We start from the raw sequence: 16591 nt of genomic DNA on the forward strand, positions 1-16591 counted from the left end.
AAGAGTCTTTGACTTTAGTCAAAGTATTTTAAGTTACCTTAGCATCTTTGTCTTTTTTCATGCAATGGACTCTTGAACAGAGCACGTAGTGTCTGTTCTCTCCTGAAACCTTGTTTCCAAATCTGGCATCTTCTCTCACATGCTGCCAATGAAAAATGCTTTATTTTATAATCTGAAGTTTCCCTTAGCATATGGTGCCTTTTTTTTTTTTTGCTCTAGAGATTCTCACTAGATAACTGTTCACAGAATCAGGCTTGGGATGCCTGTGTTGGGAAGGAAAGTCAGCTGCCAGCCTAAATAAGCTACCATGTGAATAGAAGGTCATCATCTCATCCCATGCTTTGTACTTAAGCCTGCTCTGAAACTAAAGCAACAGAGGGCAGGTCCCATGTTCAACATGAAGTGTTTGCTCTGACACAGAATTTCTAATACTGGGCATAACACAAAAAATAAGTGCAGATAGGTCACTAAATTGTTAAATTGGCAGACACCATCTTACAGTATCAGATTATAAAATGTTGAAAATGTCATTATATAGGTGATGTGGAAAGGAGGCTTGAATCGAGATTGAGTTGGGTGCACAAACAATAAAAAGTTGAGTGCGTGTTTGTATGACATCTAGCACAGTGAGGTCCTGAATCTGACTGGGATATTGGTTGTTTCCAACAAAGAAATGTGGATTTTCAGTTGAAAATGGCCCTTGGAGATGTAAGGGTATGACAACACTCCTATGGAATATGTATATCCACACAGGATTTGGGTTGCTTTGGCATATACTGGGAGTATACTGCTTCACTAAAGCTGTTTTGAGCAATAACTCTTCTGATAGCATCAATCAAGGACAGACAAAGGATCAACACAGGAAGTTCATATCAAAGGGGGAAACTGTACATCTATTCTTAAAAATCTGTGTATTTCCCCAGATGACCCTATGCCAGCTCTAATCACTTTTATTTAATTATTTCACACTTCCTAGAACAAAGGAGGCTCTAATAAACAGGTGAGAATTAAAAGCATGTAGCAAAAACTCTATTGTAGCAGGTTTTAATTAATTTTCAGTGTTTATTCAAATGTTTTCTTTGTCATGTTTCTGTAGCATTTTAAAATAATTCAGTTTTTGCTACTGAGTACTGGTTCTGCTTTGTCTTGAAGCACATCAGTACTTGCTGTCATGGGTAAGCCATTATGAGGTGTTCTGATGCAGCTGAATAAACAGTATGATATTCTGAATGCATCTTTACTGGGTTTTTTTGGAAGCTCAGTGGTGGCATAACAGGCTCATGGATTTCCCAAATTACTGGGTTTACCTGTTCTCAGATTTTTTTTTTTTTTTTTTTAAACAAACTAAATAAAAGAACAAAGTTTGCCTAGAAGCAGAGAAAACATTATAACAAGGGGTGGTTGTACACAGAGTGTGTGTTGACAGTTCCTTGTGATGCTGTGAGCGTAGATGTCATGTGCTAAAGAGATGTCATAGTGGGATCAGCGCCTTCCATTTTGGAAGGCTCTGAGAGCGGCAGCTAAACTGTGTCAAATCTGCCATTTCCCTCACCTAGTCATGGACAAAAAAGAATCATTGGGGAACTGTGGGGGCGAACCTTCTTCAGCATCTATAACAATAAATTACTTGCAAATCCCTTCATCTTTAAGAGGAGGATGAATCCTGCACAGCCTGCATCTCTCAGTTCAGGAACCTGTGTGCAGGCACTTGCAGCCTTTGCAGGCTGCAGCTCTCAATTAAAGATGCAGCGAGCTGACCTCTGCTCGCTTCAGTCGGAAGTTGCCTTCTGACAGGTTGCTAATTCCATCCACAATTTGTTGCCCCCAATCTAAAGTGAAGAGTTGTCGGAGCGGGAAGTAATCGTGGTGGGCTCTGTGGGAAGTGTTCATTATTTTGACCACTGCTGGTCACACTTAATAAGATCCTGTTCTTGGCACCTATAGGAGAAAAAAAAACACTACCAGATTTTTGCAAGATCAGGAGATCATTATAGAAGTTTTTAACTTTCCTCAAGCAAAAACAGAGTTCATTTCTGCTAATTTGACTGTAAAAGAAAAAAGCCTTCATTATTAGTGATATTCCAAAGGAGCTTGCAGCTTTTTCACCATGTCAGGCTTGTATCCTGCTACTTTCCAATTTATCAGTCATGACCACAGGGGGTCTTCCCTTGTATGCCAATATTGTGAATGTTTGCTTTTCTGCCTTTCCATCCATCAGGAGAAAGCTTGGGGACAAAGCTGGTGACCACAGGACAACCTCACAAGTGCACACCAACTGCTTTGTGCTGCTCCTACAACTAAAACCAGCTACAAACCCCATTTTGCTATCTGGTTTGAGGAAGCGTGGGATTGCCTTGCCTGCTGAGCAGAGCAACTCAGGGGTTGAAGTAAATATATATATCAGAAATTCTCTTCCTTGTGGCTGTTGTTCTAGTGGTGAATGTCACCTTCCATGGCTGTAACCATCACTTATTTTTCTGTGGTAGAGGGGGCAGGACCCTTTTGTAGCCTCCCATTGACATTTCTGTTTCTCTTGCAACATGTCTGCTGCTGCTGGCTCAACAGCTCTGAGGGTACAACCTTCCGCCCTTAACACTTCCATGACCCAAGTTCAGACTCCAGAAGCAACGAACACAAGAATCTTCTGAAGGCATTTGTACTAATTTTTCAGATGTGGACAGCTGTCCATAAGGAAGGGCAATCATCTGCCAGACACTGATTTCTCTTGAGCTGGATTGGCTTTGGAGTAGCAGAATGAAGTGCAAAGGACTCAAAGTTCAAAGCTAAAAATTGGGAATTAAAAACCACAGGGGTTAACTGCCTTGCCTCCTGTGGCACAGGAAGCCTGTGCTGCAGTGGGAGTCCCGATCTGATGTGTAAAATAAATATCCCAGTGCTTTCCTTCTTTCTTTATTAATTCATTCTGCCCTGTGCTGCCAGATCGGGTGGGGTTTTTTTCTTTTAGTGGCAGCTAAATATGTTGCCTCCACAGCACTCGGAATTGAACCTGATCTTTTAGCTGGGGATGTAAAAACACTAACAATGCCTCACTCTGCTGCTGCAGCTCGGGATGAGGAAGAGCTGCACATTTCCTTCATGCTGAGCGTGCCCTATAGCACAGTTACAGGATCCAGGGTCACTCTCTGTCCCATTTACGCTGGAGCATCCAGCACACTCGTGACCTCTCAGTGTAAGAGGGCACAGCACTGCCTGAGCCATGGCGTGATTCCTGCTCTGTTTGCAGGCTCTGGCAGCAGCCACCTCGCTGCCCATCCACCCTTGACTGTAAGGAAGCGGCTCGGAGCCGCCGCTGCTGGAACTGGAACATGGTGTGCTCTGCTATTTGTAGTTTCCTGCTGCCGACACTGGATACGCAGTTACTATTCCTCTTGCTTCCTCCATGAACATTAGAATGGGTCCAAAAATAATTGAAGGCAGTATGTTCTGGTGGAATATTTTTGCATTTGCAGAAATTTCCTCTTTCTTTCGCTTGCCAATTTTGATAGGGAGCATTTTGAGGCTTTTTCAGCATCTCCAACTTGGCACTGCTGGGAGGCACAGGAATGCTCCCCTGATCAGTATGGCACAAAAAAGAGGTTTGGCACCCGAATACAGGCTTAAAACTCATTTTTAAGGATGATTATAGCATGTTTTAACCACAAAGTTCTGCTTTAGCTAGTGAAGATGAGAAGACCCAAATGCTCTAAAGGGCAACAAAGCCCACACATCTAGAAAAAGAGAAGAAAGCTGGTTTTTTTTATTTATTGCTTTGATCCTCAAAAAGGTTAGGTGATAAGAGACTAGCTGTCAGGAAATAATGTAATTAAGATGTACATGAGGTTCACAGATTTATTGTGCAGCATCTTTCAGATGTAGCCATGTGATTATTTCTAAATTAACGTCTTCCTGGCCTGGCAGAAATGCTTTCAGTGGCCCACATTTGGCAGAGCTTGGGGTCTTAAAAGTGTGTCTTAAATTACCCTTGATATCTATTTATAGGGAACAGATAAAGGTGGGTATACAGCTGAGAGGGTGCTTTCTCAGGAGCTGGTAAGGGTTGAAGAGGAAGAACCAGGAGCATGGTCTGTGGATAGCTTCCAGAAGTATCAGTGTCATTTAAAACCAGGTCGCTCTGAGTTTTTTTCTTACAAATCATGCACATTGTAGAAACTAATTCAGAAATATTTTCTTGAACTCTCATGTCTCTCAAGACCTCTCTGTGTTATTTGGCACCAGAGTCCTGGATGCCTTATGTCCTGCACAGGTGCTGAAGAGGTGCCACAGACAAAACAGTCTTGAGTTGAGGAATTTTGCTCAGTTTAAAGCTTATGAACACAAACTTCTGATCTTGATTTGGGTGTTGAGAGGAAAAAGCAGAACACACTGCCATAAACACCTACTTTTCTCTGGCTTAAATTTCCCTCATTTTTGTCTTGGTTTATAACCAGTCCATCAAAATTTTTTTGGTGGGCTGGTGGGCAGCGGGGCATGTCAGGGATAATATTCACATAAGTTTGTTTTTGCTGCTGTTATAGCTGTTCTCTGGTTCTTAATTTTTTTCTGCTGTTGTTCCTTAGAGTTCCTACCCTGACATGGGCCACTCATCCCTCAGGTGTGACCCCACAGTGTGTCTCCAGCCCTCAGCAACCCTCATTTTCTTTCCCTAACAGCTTGTATCCAGGTGTTCTCTGGCTGATTAATGTTCTGGCACCACGGTCAGGCTCTGGCCTGTGGTGGTCCCTGATGGGGCCCCCCTCAGTGCCAGAGCTGGTAGGAAGTGGCTGGTGGCAGCTCAGGACCCCCTGAAGGCCACCTTGTGAGATCCAGGGGCTCTGCCAAGGGGGCAGTGAGACCCACTGCCAGCTGTGGAGCCACCTGTGCCACCTCACCAGCTGCAGACACTGTCTGCCCTTCCAGCTCCACAGATTTGCCAGAGCAAGGGGAAACATTGAACTAATTGATTTGTGGGATGGGGTAGGGAGGGCTGTACACCCCAAAGTCCAATGGAAAGCTGATATCCTTGGCTTTTCATCAGACATTCCAGCAACCAGACATGAAGCAACATGACATGTCAGGAGTTTAAAGCTATGGTTACACCACAGCTCCATCTCTGGGCCTCAGACACACTTGGGTTTGGTAGGGGAAATGCCATGATTCTGGTACCAACCAGTAAACATCTGTCTGGCTGTTTTGTTCTTAGTGGCAGCTATTTGGAGTCACAGGAATGTCACACATTCAGCCAGGAAGAGAAACAGGGTCTATAACAAAGTCACCAAACTCCTACAGCATTTTCAACTGAGTGAAAATTTCTTCTGAAAACTGAGAGGAAGATCCCTCGTCTAGGGGGGGAAATTTTCATAATTTACACTGTGTTTTCCATTCACATGGCTGTTGTCTGTTTATATCTTTTACTATTACATTCCCTATCCAACCAATGAATTAATTTCCACTTAGACAGAAAGCAGTTCTCTGTAGATGATCTGTGCCCAGAAAAGGCCATTTCCATTTTAAGGAACAGAAAATCCTTTCCAGGAATTCCTGAAGTGTTTGATGTTACTAAGTGTGGTGGAAAGGTGCAATATTTCAAAAAGCAAGCAAAAAATGCAGATGTATAAAATACGCCCAGATGTCATTAGTCATATTTTTGTGTTCAGGATCTGTAATTTTCTCCCACCTTCAACAATAAAATTCTTACTTTTTTATTCAACATTGTAGGAATCACAAGCCTTACTTTGTGCATGGCTGTGGCTTGATATGTGTCAAGAAAAAATACACAGATCTCTTACTCTGGCATTTAGTAGGAACATTCAGTGTGAGTATGTTGGAAGTGGTGCTCTGCTATAAATACAAAGCTATTTGTCACGTCACACATCTCACTAATTTTCTAGTGGGTTGACAGTTGGGCCCATTGTCTGGAATAATTTAATGTGCTGTAGCCTTACTTACTGTACTTTATGAATCATATACACAGATATCCATAATGGAAAAGCTGTGCTCATGCAGCATGGAGGTTTACACAAATACAGCTGTGGGTCTGAATCTTCAGCTGGTGTAAATTGGCCTCGTTGGAACTACACCAATTTATCCTGGCCATGGACTGCACCGAACACATGTGAAAGGGAAAGATCTGGCAGAAATATTGGCTTGTCCGTCACCATCTGTAAACACGAGACAAACACAAAAACAAACACAGTGTTGCATTTAGGCCCTGGCTTAGCAAAGCATTTAGATGTATGTAGAGTTCTATTTTAAAGCTGCAAGTGCTTTGATTTAATTAGGGCTGTATTTATAGAGTGGCAACAGGAATTACAGCAGATTGGAATTTTTTTGTTGTTGAAACGGTTTCCATAAAATCTGTTAATTCATGAAAAAAAGTTAAATGTGCTATCAAAGTTTTCTTTAAGTCCAAAATTTATTCTGGAGCCAGTACCCTGCTGCCTGAGAACAGCCATTTTGCTGGTGACTGTGCAGGTACCCAGCCCACTGTCAGGGCCCTGTGGGCACTGGTGGACATTAATGACCAACCTCACTGCCAGCTTTGCCACAGGCCCTGCTCAGCCTGGCCACAGGCACTGCTGAGCCAGACACTGATCCATCAGTTCATTTTGTGGCATGACCTGGGACATCCCTCGTTGCTGTGGAACTGTGCTGTGGTCAGGGGCTGCATCTGGTTACCCTCACTGGGCCTGATCCTGACCTGCTGGTTAACTTCAGAGCTTAAGCTTAGACTTGTCACCAGAGCTTGTGTTATGTCCTCTTGTTTAAATCTGGTTGCTGTCAGGTTTAAACCTCAGGGGCTGTGGGACAGGCTCTGGTTAAAGAGGCCCCTGTTCTACTTGTTGGGTCTTAGTTTCTGGCTCCTTATCCCATAGGGAGCAGCTAGCCTGGACAGTCAGCATCAGTTCTCTGTTGTGCTGAATTTAGCTCAGAGGCTTGACTGGAGGGATTTTTCTGTATTCCAGGTAGAAGTCCTGATTCTTTAGACTGTTGGCATTTCCCATGTGCTCCTTCATGGAGGTGTTGCACTTCTGTTGGCCTTTCCCAGCCGTCTAGGTGACCTAGACATATGGCTGGTTCCAATTAAATTGTAGTTTTGATTCTAGTCTGGAGACATTGGGGGAGTTTCTTGATTGTCTCTTATAAAGTTAGCTCACATGCAAATCTTTCCTGGATTGTCCCCTTGCATGTCAGTGTAGACTGCGTGTGTACCACAAATCTGTTGCACAGTATTCTTTTTTGTTCAAATACTGGCTAAATTCAATTGCAAAAGATGTGAGAAATATGCCTTGGTTTTTGTTTAATTGAGTTGTTGTGAATACTTGAACTCCCTTAATGAGTTAGGAATAGACCTTGTAGCTGGAAACTTTCTAAACCTCAAGAGAGGAACTCTGGCAGTTACTGTTATTATTTCGTTTATATTGTGGAAACATATAAAAATGAACTTGCTTAGCTGTAGATGCTCTCAGTGTGGAACTTTCTGTTGTAGACTATTCAGTTTTAACACTGGCTGGACATTTTTGAAAATACAAAATGCACGTGGACTCTTAAATGGACCTCTCTTTAATAAGTGATGTATGCTTACCTCCAGCATTTCCCAGCCTGTGAATCATGGATATTAAGTTCCTTCACAGTTGGGGAAGGTATTTGATAAAACAGATCTATTGTTGGAAGCCCTTAAGTGGCTGCAGTGCTTGCCTTGAAAAAATTTATGGGGTCCACAGATTGGAAGAGATTGGAAAGCACTAATCTAGTAGGGATTTCATCTGTTTTATAATTTCTGATCTACCCTCTCCTCAACTACAGGCAAGACATTCTTTTAAATTAACATTTTTTGTCTCCTTGTTAGCAGCATAGGGAGGCATAGTGAGAGAATGCATTTATGACTACCTGGATTTCAAAACCCTGCCTCATATTTTTCCTAAGTGCTCTTGAACTTGCTCATATTCAGAACGTCACCTGAGTTGTGCTTGTCAGAGTAAATCACATAAACACTACTGGTCTTTGTCAGTATTTATGCAGGGAACTACCAAGAGAAAAGATACTGAGGCAAAGCAGAAGGTACTGATGTTGATCCAGCAGCTGTTGCTCTCCCATTTTTGTATCTCCTTTTCTAGAGCTGATGCCAGAAGCACTGCACAAGTTACCCAAAATGATGTCAGCTGGAGTATTTAAAAAAAAAAAGAATCAACATTTCTCAAAGTCCTATTAGGATCTCAGCTGGGATTGAAAGATATCCATGAACTAAAACAAGTGCAGAGAAAGGCTGTGTATCTTAAGAAGCTTTAAAAGAGCTGGGCTCTATTAAAACAAACGGCAGGAGAGACAATGAACCCACCTGTTCCACACTGGAAAAGGTTAAACACCTGGTTAAACACTTTTTTAACTTGTAGGGAAATATTGACCTTAGAGAAAATGTGTATAAACTGGATGTGAACCTTGTGTAGATCAGAGTGTATACGAAGAGCTCAGTAACAGGAGCAGAAAGTTTTTGGAGCTGCTTCTCATAGGAGGAGCCAAGCTGTAGCACTTCACTAGTTTTCAGGTGGAGCTTCATCTCTTTACGAAAGGAAATTTTATCCTGTGGTTAGCTGCCAAAGCAGTGATTGGACTTGACCTGAATGTCCCTTTGGAACCGTTTTCTTTGTATGTGTCCTATATTGTTCCTCAGGATGGTGTGGCTATAATGGTTATCATTCAGCCTTTAATTATATAATAATAATATATATAATATATAATAAATATAATAAACCATATGAGTTTGATATTTATGGCTCAGAACCTAGAGAAAAGATGATTTGCTACAAGCCTGTTCATAATTAATTCCAGCCATCATATAGCATTCGATAGATTTGAGATTTATTATTTCCAGCATGTTTAAACAATTTCATTAATAAATATATTCAGTTCACTGGCTGCCAAGGACATGAGGGCTGTAATCCTCTCATCAATACCACTTGGCATAGGGTGTGCTGCCAGCCATGTGCTGGGCACATTATCCTGTGGTGCTCTGCACTGCTGTGTTCAGAATCCAGTGCTAAAGCTCCTCAGCAAGCACTGACAAAAGCCAGAGAGCAGAGGTTTTTATCTGAAATGATGTTATAAATCTCATTTTAGCTGATGTAGAGCTGGACTGCACAGCCTACATACATGCTCTTCCATATCCGTGTGTTTCTCGTCTGTTCTCAAACAGCTGTTCTCACCCTGTACTCACTGGCCTGCCAGATGTTACAAATCCAGGGAAAATATGGAGTCACGTTCTTTCTCTGTAGGACTGATGACCAGCTTGAGACCTGCTGTTTGGTCTAACACTTAACCTGGATTTTCTAGTAACTCATCAACTATGATGACAAAACATGAAGTTAAGGACTCATTGTTGCCAGCAGGACTGATGCTGGAGATGTGATCTGATACCCTAATCTCAAGTGAAGTTGCCTCAAGACCACATCTATAATAATTACTGGTGCATATATGATCACTAGTGACAGTGAGGCTAGATGCTTTACAATGCATGGGGAAGAGACCCTTTGGATCATTCGTAGTTCTTCTGACTCTCTTATAAAAGACTAATTTCCTTAATAAAATGTAGCATTTAACATTCTTCAGCATATGCATTCAATTTCCTTTATGTATTGTTAGAAACAGGACTACAAGAGATAATCACATTGAAAGTTTATCTTCTTTTTTGTGTGTTCTTGACCCCTCGCCTGCTTCTCAGTCACTGGAAAACTCCTGACTACTTAACTGGTCTCCAGATTATCTACAGCAATGTGGAGAAGCGCCAGTCTGGGAGACACTGAGGACAGTTGGTTCATGTGTTTTTAGTGATGTAATGTCCAATCTTAGTTATTCTGCACTGCTGTTTAGTGTGAATTCATGACCGCAGGAATGATTAGAAGGCTTGAGAGCAGAATTATTTCACTGGCAGTCAGCATGACTCCAACTAAGAAGCAAGTCACAGGAATAATTAAAGATCAATTAATTTTATGGTAATCACTAGACTAGGTGTTAAGACAGTCTTTTTCATGGATGGGATGAGATCAGTTGATACATTGCTGTATAGCAACGTTAGAGTGACACAGAAAATCTGTTTGCTGAGACACTGTGTCTGGCTTAAGCTGATCTCATGGGGCACATTCTCCACATTTTGATATTTATTGTATTAAAAACTCATTCCTTTGACAGGGAAACTGACTTGTCAAAGGATCTTGAACTTTTTTCCAGGAGCCCATGTTAGCCCCTTCAAACTGGGGCAGTCCTTGCAGGGTTGAGAGAAATTGCAGTTGTTGGGTCATTGCCATGTTCACATCCGTAATGGTGCATTTTAATTAAACAAATGAGGCAGCACACTTGCTTCAGGAACACAGGAAGCATCAGAGTTCCTCAAGTGGAAAACAAGTTTCACTTGAAAGCTTTCAGGACATATTGCTGGTAATATGGGCCAGGTTAGACAATGTTGACAGACCTTCATATCGGAACCTCCTGGCCACACATTGCAAACTCTCACAGCACCATCACAACTCACCTGTCATCTGGTATTTTCAGAGCCTCAACTTGGAGTCATAGTGTTATGAGAAAATTGTTTAAGACCATTTTAGATTTTTTTGGTCAAAGAAAACACAATCCGTTATATCTCAAAAGGAAATAAGGCCCCGTTTTTAGGTATTTCTTTATTTAAATTCCATCATTGTTAAGTAAATCTTGTGACTTGTGGTAGTGTGTAATACTTACGATTTCCATGCATCCTTGATCAGGAGGATGAAAATAAAAAGTATTCCATGATGCCAGACCTGTGCAATCAAGAAATTCCAGTACTCTCTTCTGGGTACTTGGGAAAATGCCTGCAGTTAAGTAAGCATTAAGCAGAAATCCTGGAGAAGTCACTGAAGGAACCAGCCCTGGTGTCAAAATCAGTGTGGACAAATCCAAGCAGTCCTGTGCCAGGCTGTGCTGTTTGGAGGGGCAGGTTGGTGTTTCTGCCCTGCACAGGACTGTACTGTGCAGAGGCACCGGTTCATCTGGAACTTGTTTGGGTACCTCAGACACACCAATCATTGCTTAAGGTCGGCGTGTCTGCAGTTTGCAAAGCCCTGGCTGCTGGCTAAAGCAAGAGTGAATGTAAATACTGCTTATTAGTCATTAAGACTTGAGAGGAACAAAAGTTTTTACAAAAAGCAAAAGCATCATTAACCCTACTTTAGCCCATAGTGAATCTGCACCATATTTTACTCTCTACTGGTCCCTGTGCATCTTGCTTGATTTTCTCCTGACTCCAAACCATATGAAACTCAAAACTCTTCATTCTCTGGGCTTTTGTGTGGGATGTGAGAGAGTCAGGATGAGATTCTAGATTGTACTGATAGGGGATAATTTCCTACTGGAAAACAGGTCTGCTGAAACCAAAGCATTATCCTAGAAAGATTCAAAGTCTAAACTGAAAGTGAGTCTCTTTCAAAAATGTGCTGTTATCTACGGATAGAACTGGTTTGGAAGGTGGTACATATCTCATTATTGAGGTCTATCGCTCAGTGTTGCTCAAAATTCTTGAAGGACATCCTTTAAACTGTTGTTGTGTATTTCAGTTGATTTAACAAGACAAAAAAAAGGCTAATCATCTCTTAAACTGCTTTTCTTTTTCTTGATAGTTTATTATTTTATGTTAAAAAGGAGATGCATGACTTAACTTAAGCTAGATTCTCATCCAGCAATATGTGTGTAGATTAGATGAAGGAAATGCTCCCTATCAACAGAACAGTAGATTACTTGTTTAAATTACTTGTCTTAAAAAGATCCCGATTCGGCTTTGCTGAGCATAAAATATTAAATTTACTGTTTATTTTTAGTGGATTGCTGCCAATTTTCTTCTCCCTGACTGTCTTCAGATTGTTTAAAACATTAAAAAAAAATGTTCTCATCAAACATATATCTACTTACAAGAAATCTCTGTTGGTCTTTCCACAGAGACATAAAATTTTGTTGTTGGGACATGAACTTTGCTGTTATGGAATTTTCCTTTCTTTATTACCTTTGTGGTTTTCCTGTTCTCTTTTTTTTTTTTTTCTTTAAGCCCAAGAGTATGGCAAATTATGTTGTGCTAATGTTGCTTATTAAATCTTCATAAAGTGAGAAAATGGAATCCAAGGAGAAAGCTTTAGATGTCTCTTCAGGTGTAGTAGGTTGTTTCATTCTGTTTAATTGGCAGTAATGTTTGAAAACTCTGACCTCATCCTTGCAAAAATTTTGTTAATTGTTTCCTGAAAAATGGTGATAGGCCTGGTCTGCTCCATTGGTAGAAATGACAAAGTAACTGTGTCACTGATATTACTCTGTACTTGCATCTTTGTAATTTGAACCAAATTTGGCTTTTAGGAGCATTTATCAACACAAAATACAAGGCTGGTGTAGAGTCTATAGTTGCAAGTGTATTTTCATAAATAAAAGATTAAGAAGTCAGGCATATGTGACAGATTTTTGGGACCAGGTCAGTGTAGTGTGTCTGCTGACACTTGGAATGTTTATTTGCCTTTTGTTGAAAGGGATATTCAACGTTATTTTTGCAAATCCCCTCCATACAGCAGAGCACTCCCATGCTGGATTGAGTGCTCAGCATGAAATGCTGTTTTTCCTGAGGGAATCTTAGGTGACCCATGCAGGGCCTTTTCTCTCCTCTCAGGAGCACCATCTCCACAGGGAATGGGGAACTGACCCTGAGCAACTACAGCAACATACAGTGCCTCAGCAGCGGGCTCTGAGTGTTCTTCAGGTGTCACAGGTCAAAAATTGTTATGCAGTGCTGAAGAACAAACCAGCTTTTTACTGGAGGACATGTAAATGTTGTAACAAACATCTGGACTGATCTTCTGACCCTAAGGTGGTTACTTAGAAGGTGCATCACTGCCTTTTTACCTTAAAACGCTTTCTCTAACACCAGAGACTGAACTGACCTGACCTTTGCTGCCTCTATAATTAGTTCCTCTTTTTTTATAATGAATTAATGAGGGGGGGGGGGCGGGGGGGGGGGAGTGTGCATTGTTGGTATTATTATTGCTGTTATTGTTGTTGTTGTTGTTATGAAAGAGTTCTTATTAATGGATAGTTCCCTAGCTTACTGGGATGGAGGTTGGTATTATTATTGCTATTATTGTTGTTGTTGTTGTTGTTATGAAAGAGTTCTTATTAATGGATAGTTCCCTAGCTTACTGGGATGGAGATAAGGGAACATGATTTTAAAGGGATCCTGCAAAAAAAAATGTTTGCAGGAAAGAAGAGATCTGAGATTGCAATTGCCTGCAGAGCTGTAGTCAGGGGTAAAGAATGAAAGGTTCTCACTTTGAATGCATTTAGTCTCTAACACAGAACAAGCTAAAACATAAATGCACTATCTCTTAGCTGACTTGTGACAGCTCATAATGAATGAACGTTCTGCAGATTGAAATGTCACACTGACGTGCTTCTGAATAAGGAATGAGTTTCATCAGCTTTATTCAATATATTTCTATCTCTGTCTGAAGTATTGAACAATCTATTTTGCTTGGGAATTTATTTGGAAGTGGAAGAAGTTGAAATGTGTGCTCTCTATAGATATTAATAAAGTACTTTTTTTCTTTTTTCCTCCTCATTCCCAAAAATAGTAAGTGAAAGATAGGCTGGATTCTGGCTTTGAAATTGGAAAGATCTATGAAATAAAAGTGTAGAAAGTCAACTGGCTATTTGAATGTAATATTTGGAAACTTTATATATAGATAAAAAAGAAAGGGGTTTGAGAAAATCACATCATAATACTTACAGAATTTTTGGTCCATTTATGGATTAAAAGTACTTTACAGACTGCTAGACCTTTGGTCAATGAAGCAATCCCTGATTACAGTTCCCTCTGCTGCTATCTTTCTTTATATGAAATTCCCATTACTTATAGGAAAAGACTATGGGATCAAGCTTACTGAGGAACATGTTTTATGAATTATTTTTCCTGACCTATCATTCTGCTAATAGTGAAATTTGGCGATAACTTCAATGCTTCCATTGCTCAACAACAGTTTATTTTAAAGGGTACCATAGGTCAGGTGATTTTGTCTGTGTTGCATACATTTATCTCAGAAGAGGACTTTTATATTTTGCACTCTCTTACTGTTTCCCTCCTTGTCTAACTCTATTTTTTTTCCCCTCTCTCTTTTGCAAACCCTTCTAGATGTTTGACTGGATCAGCCACAATAAAGAGTTGTTCCTACAGAGTCACACGGAGATCGGTGTGAGCTACCAACACGCCCTGGACCTGCAGACACAGCACAACCACTTTGCCATGAATTCCATGGTGAGTTGAGGGCACACTGTGACCAGCACAGGAGGGAGGAGAGGGCCAGCACAGGAGGCCACCTCCAGTGCACAGGGCTCTATGGACCTGTGAGAGGTGATGTAAGGAAGGTCAGGCTGGCTGTGACAGCAGCAGTGTTGCTCTCTACCCAGACACTGATCTATGGTTACTTCCTTGACTTAAGAGCAGCACAGTCCTGCGGAGTTTGTCTACATTTTGAAGAGCAAATACAGTATTTTTTAAGTTTTTGACATTTCTTTGACAGGGAATTAATGCAAGCTGTAGGTGGCACCTTAATAATTTATGCTTCTCCCTCCACACCCTGCTAAGGTACTTTTCAAAACCTTGAAAAGGAGACACTAATCAAGCTGTCAGTTGTGGCCACAGTGGGATTTTGCCTCTTTCAGTTGTTAATCGGTCAGAACTTTTGAATGCAAATCAAAATACCTTTCTTTTTTTAAAAAGAAAAATCATCATACCTTTATAAGTGCTTTGCTCATTTTCTTATTCTTTCCAGACACAAGGTATTTGTTCTGGAAACTGCCCTGCTTTCAGCACAGAAATGAGGACAGGATGTATTGATGTTTTGATTATTGCAGTGGGATAGAAAAATGCATGGATACCCCCTGCTGCAACTGCACAGTGCATAGATGAGCCCTCTCTGAACACTCTCTGCCAACTACAGCAAAGCTTGCCCTGAGTAAACCACTCCTGCAGGTGAACCTCCTCCTGCTGTGCAGGGTCAGGCTACAGCTGCACAGGGGCTGACACCTCGGAGGTGGTTGAAGTTGATGGTGTAAGTCACTGGAGAGCCACACCTGCTCTGGTACTAGAGAGCAGCTGTCTGAAATGGGAAAAAGAGATCCCACCTACCCGAGGAAGCTACAGACCTCACACTGCTTTCATAAGGTTACAGGCATTAACCCTGGGATTCTGGTGAAATTCCAGGTGAGGTAATTAACTTCTCTGACCGGAATTCCACAGGCCGTTTCCACCTACCTAGCTATTCCCCACTTAAATCACTGTGCCTCACTAGGGCATTGCATAACAGTGGGAGATGACAAATGTTTATAATGCATATTAATGTGTTTATTGTGATTATATCTGAACAGAGCAGTGAAAACCAGGCTCTAGGCACCTCATTGTTAAACTTGCCATCACAGTGCCATCTAGCAAAATCCAGGATAACACTGCCTCCATATAACACTGCCGCTCTCAGAGTCCCAACAAGTAAATGTATCCTGGAGGTTAGTGCATTAAAATTCATTTGACTTATTAAAGATACAAATTTGGCCATAATTCTTCAGAAAATACCATTAGAAGAGTCATGCTGAAGGATCTCCCTTTATCCTTTTTTATGGTAATAATACCACAAAATATGGTAATGTAAAATAATGTTGTGTGGTATTTTTCTTAAAATAACAGGCAGTTAGGCTTGGAAAGAGATCATTGCTGTTAATAGAAAATTAACGAGTGACAGGGATAGGCCACCTAATGGAAGAAAAATTATTTTCCTCAATTTTTCTTCCATCTGTCCCCAAGTGAACCTTTAAGAATGAGGAATGTGAGGAAGTGAGACATTAGCAAAGTTTTTGAGGGGAGGAACCCCAAAATGTAACAAATATCTCAAACACTCCCTATAGGAATATAACAGATACAGCTGTACATCATTCTTCATATGCTACTTTTCTTTTAGCTGTAGTTGAATTTTAGAACCAGAATCCCCTCTGATGATGGGGTGATGTCTTCTCTTTGGTTTTGGATCAACATCAATTCATATAGAAAACAGGAACAGTTTATTCAACTTAAATTTTTCATTTGAAATAATTCTTGTGCTGTGCTCTTTTAGTAGGAACTTAGAAAAATTCTTCAGCAGATTTCATTTGTCAGAGATGGGACAATGAGTTGTGGTATTGTTATTGGCAGTATGGCAAACTTGGGTTAAAAAAGACTCTAGAATTCCTCATAATCAAAAAGGTTTTTCTAGACTCTCCCTGTGGCTGAAAGGCTTCTATTTGGATTATGCATCTGCACAGTGGCCTTTTTAGAGGGTATTTCAATGCCAGGGTTGCACAGGTTGGGAAATGAGGTGAGTTTTCCAGCCTGAAGAGATTGGCTTGTGGAATTAGACAGGGCTACTGTCCTGCAGAAGGCTGGGCATCCCATTTTTGAAACAGCAGACGTGGGGGTGTATCAGGCTGAAAGGACATTTGGAAAATAGTGGGGAAAGGGTAATACCATTAAGATATGGCTACTTGAACTAACCTGGAGCTGCTGTTCTAC

General features: G+C 41.0%; 1 protein-coding gene across 12 annotated transcripts in view; it reads left to right on the forward strand.

The window, feature by feature from the left end:
- Positions 1–16591, forward strand: part of KALRN (kalirin RhoGEF kinase) — a 483321-nt gene that overhangs the window by 205888 nt on the left and 260842 nt on the right. For all 12 annotated transcript variants that reach the window (XM_032115344.1, XM_032115348.1, XM_032115337.1 and 9 more), the window contains one exon: positions 14186–14308. In XM_032115344.1, coding sequence (XP_031971235.1) covers positions 14186–14308 — 123 coding nt within the window. The remainder of the gene's footprint in view (positions 1–14185; positions 14309–16591) is intronic.

Source organism: Corvus moneduloides, chromosome 7, assembly GCF_009650955.1.
Source record: "Corvus moneduloides isolate bCorMon1 chromosome 7, bCorMon1.pri, whole genome shotgun sequence".
Lineage (NCBI taxonomy): Eukaryota > Metazoa > Chordata > Aves > Passeriformes > Corvidae > Corvus > Corvus moneduloides.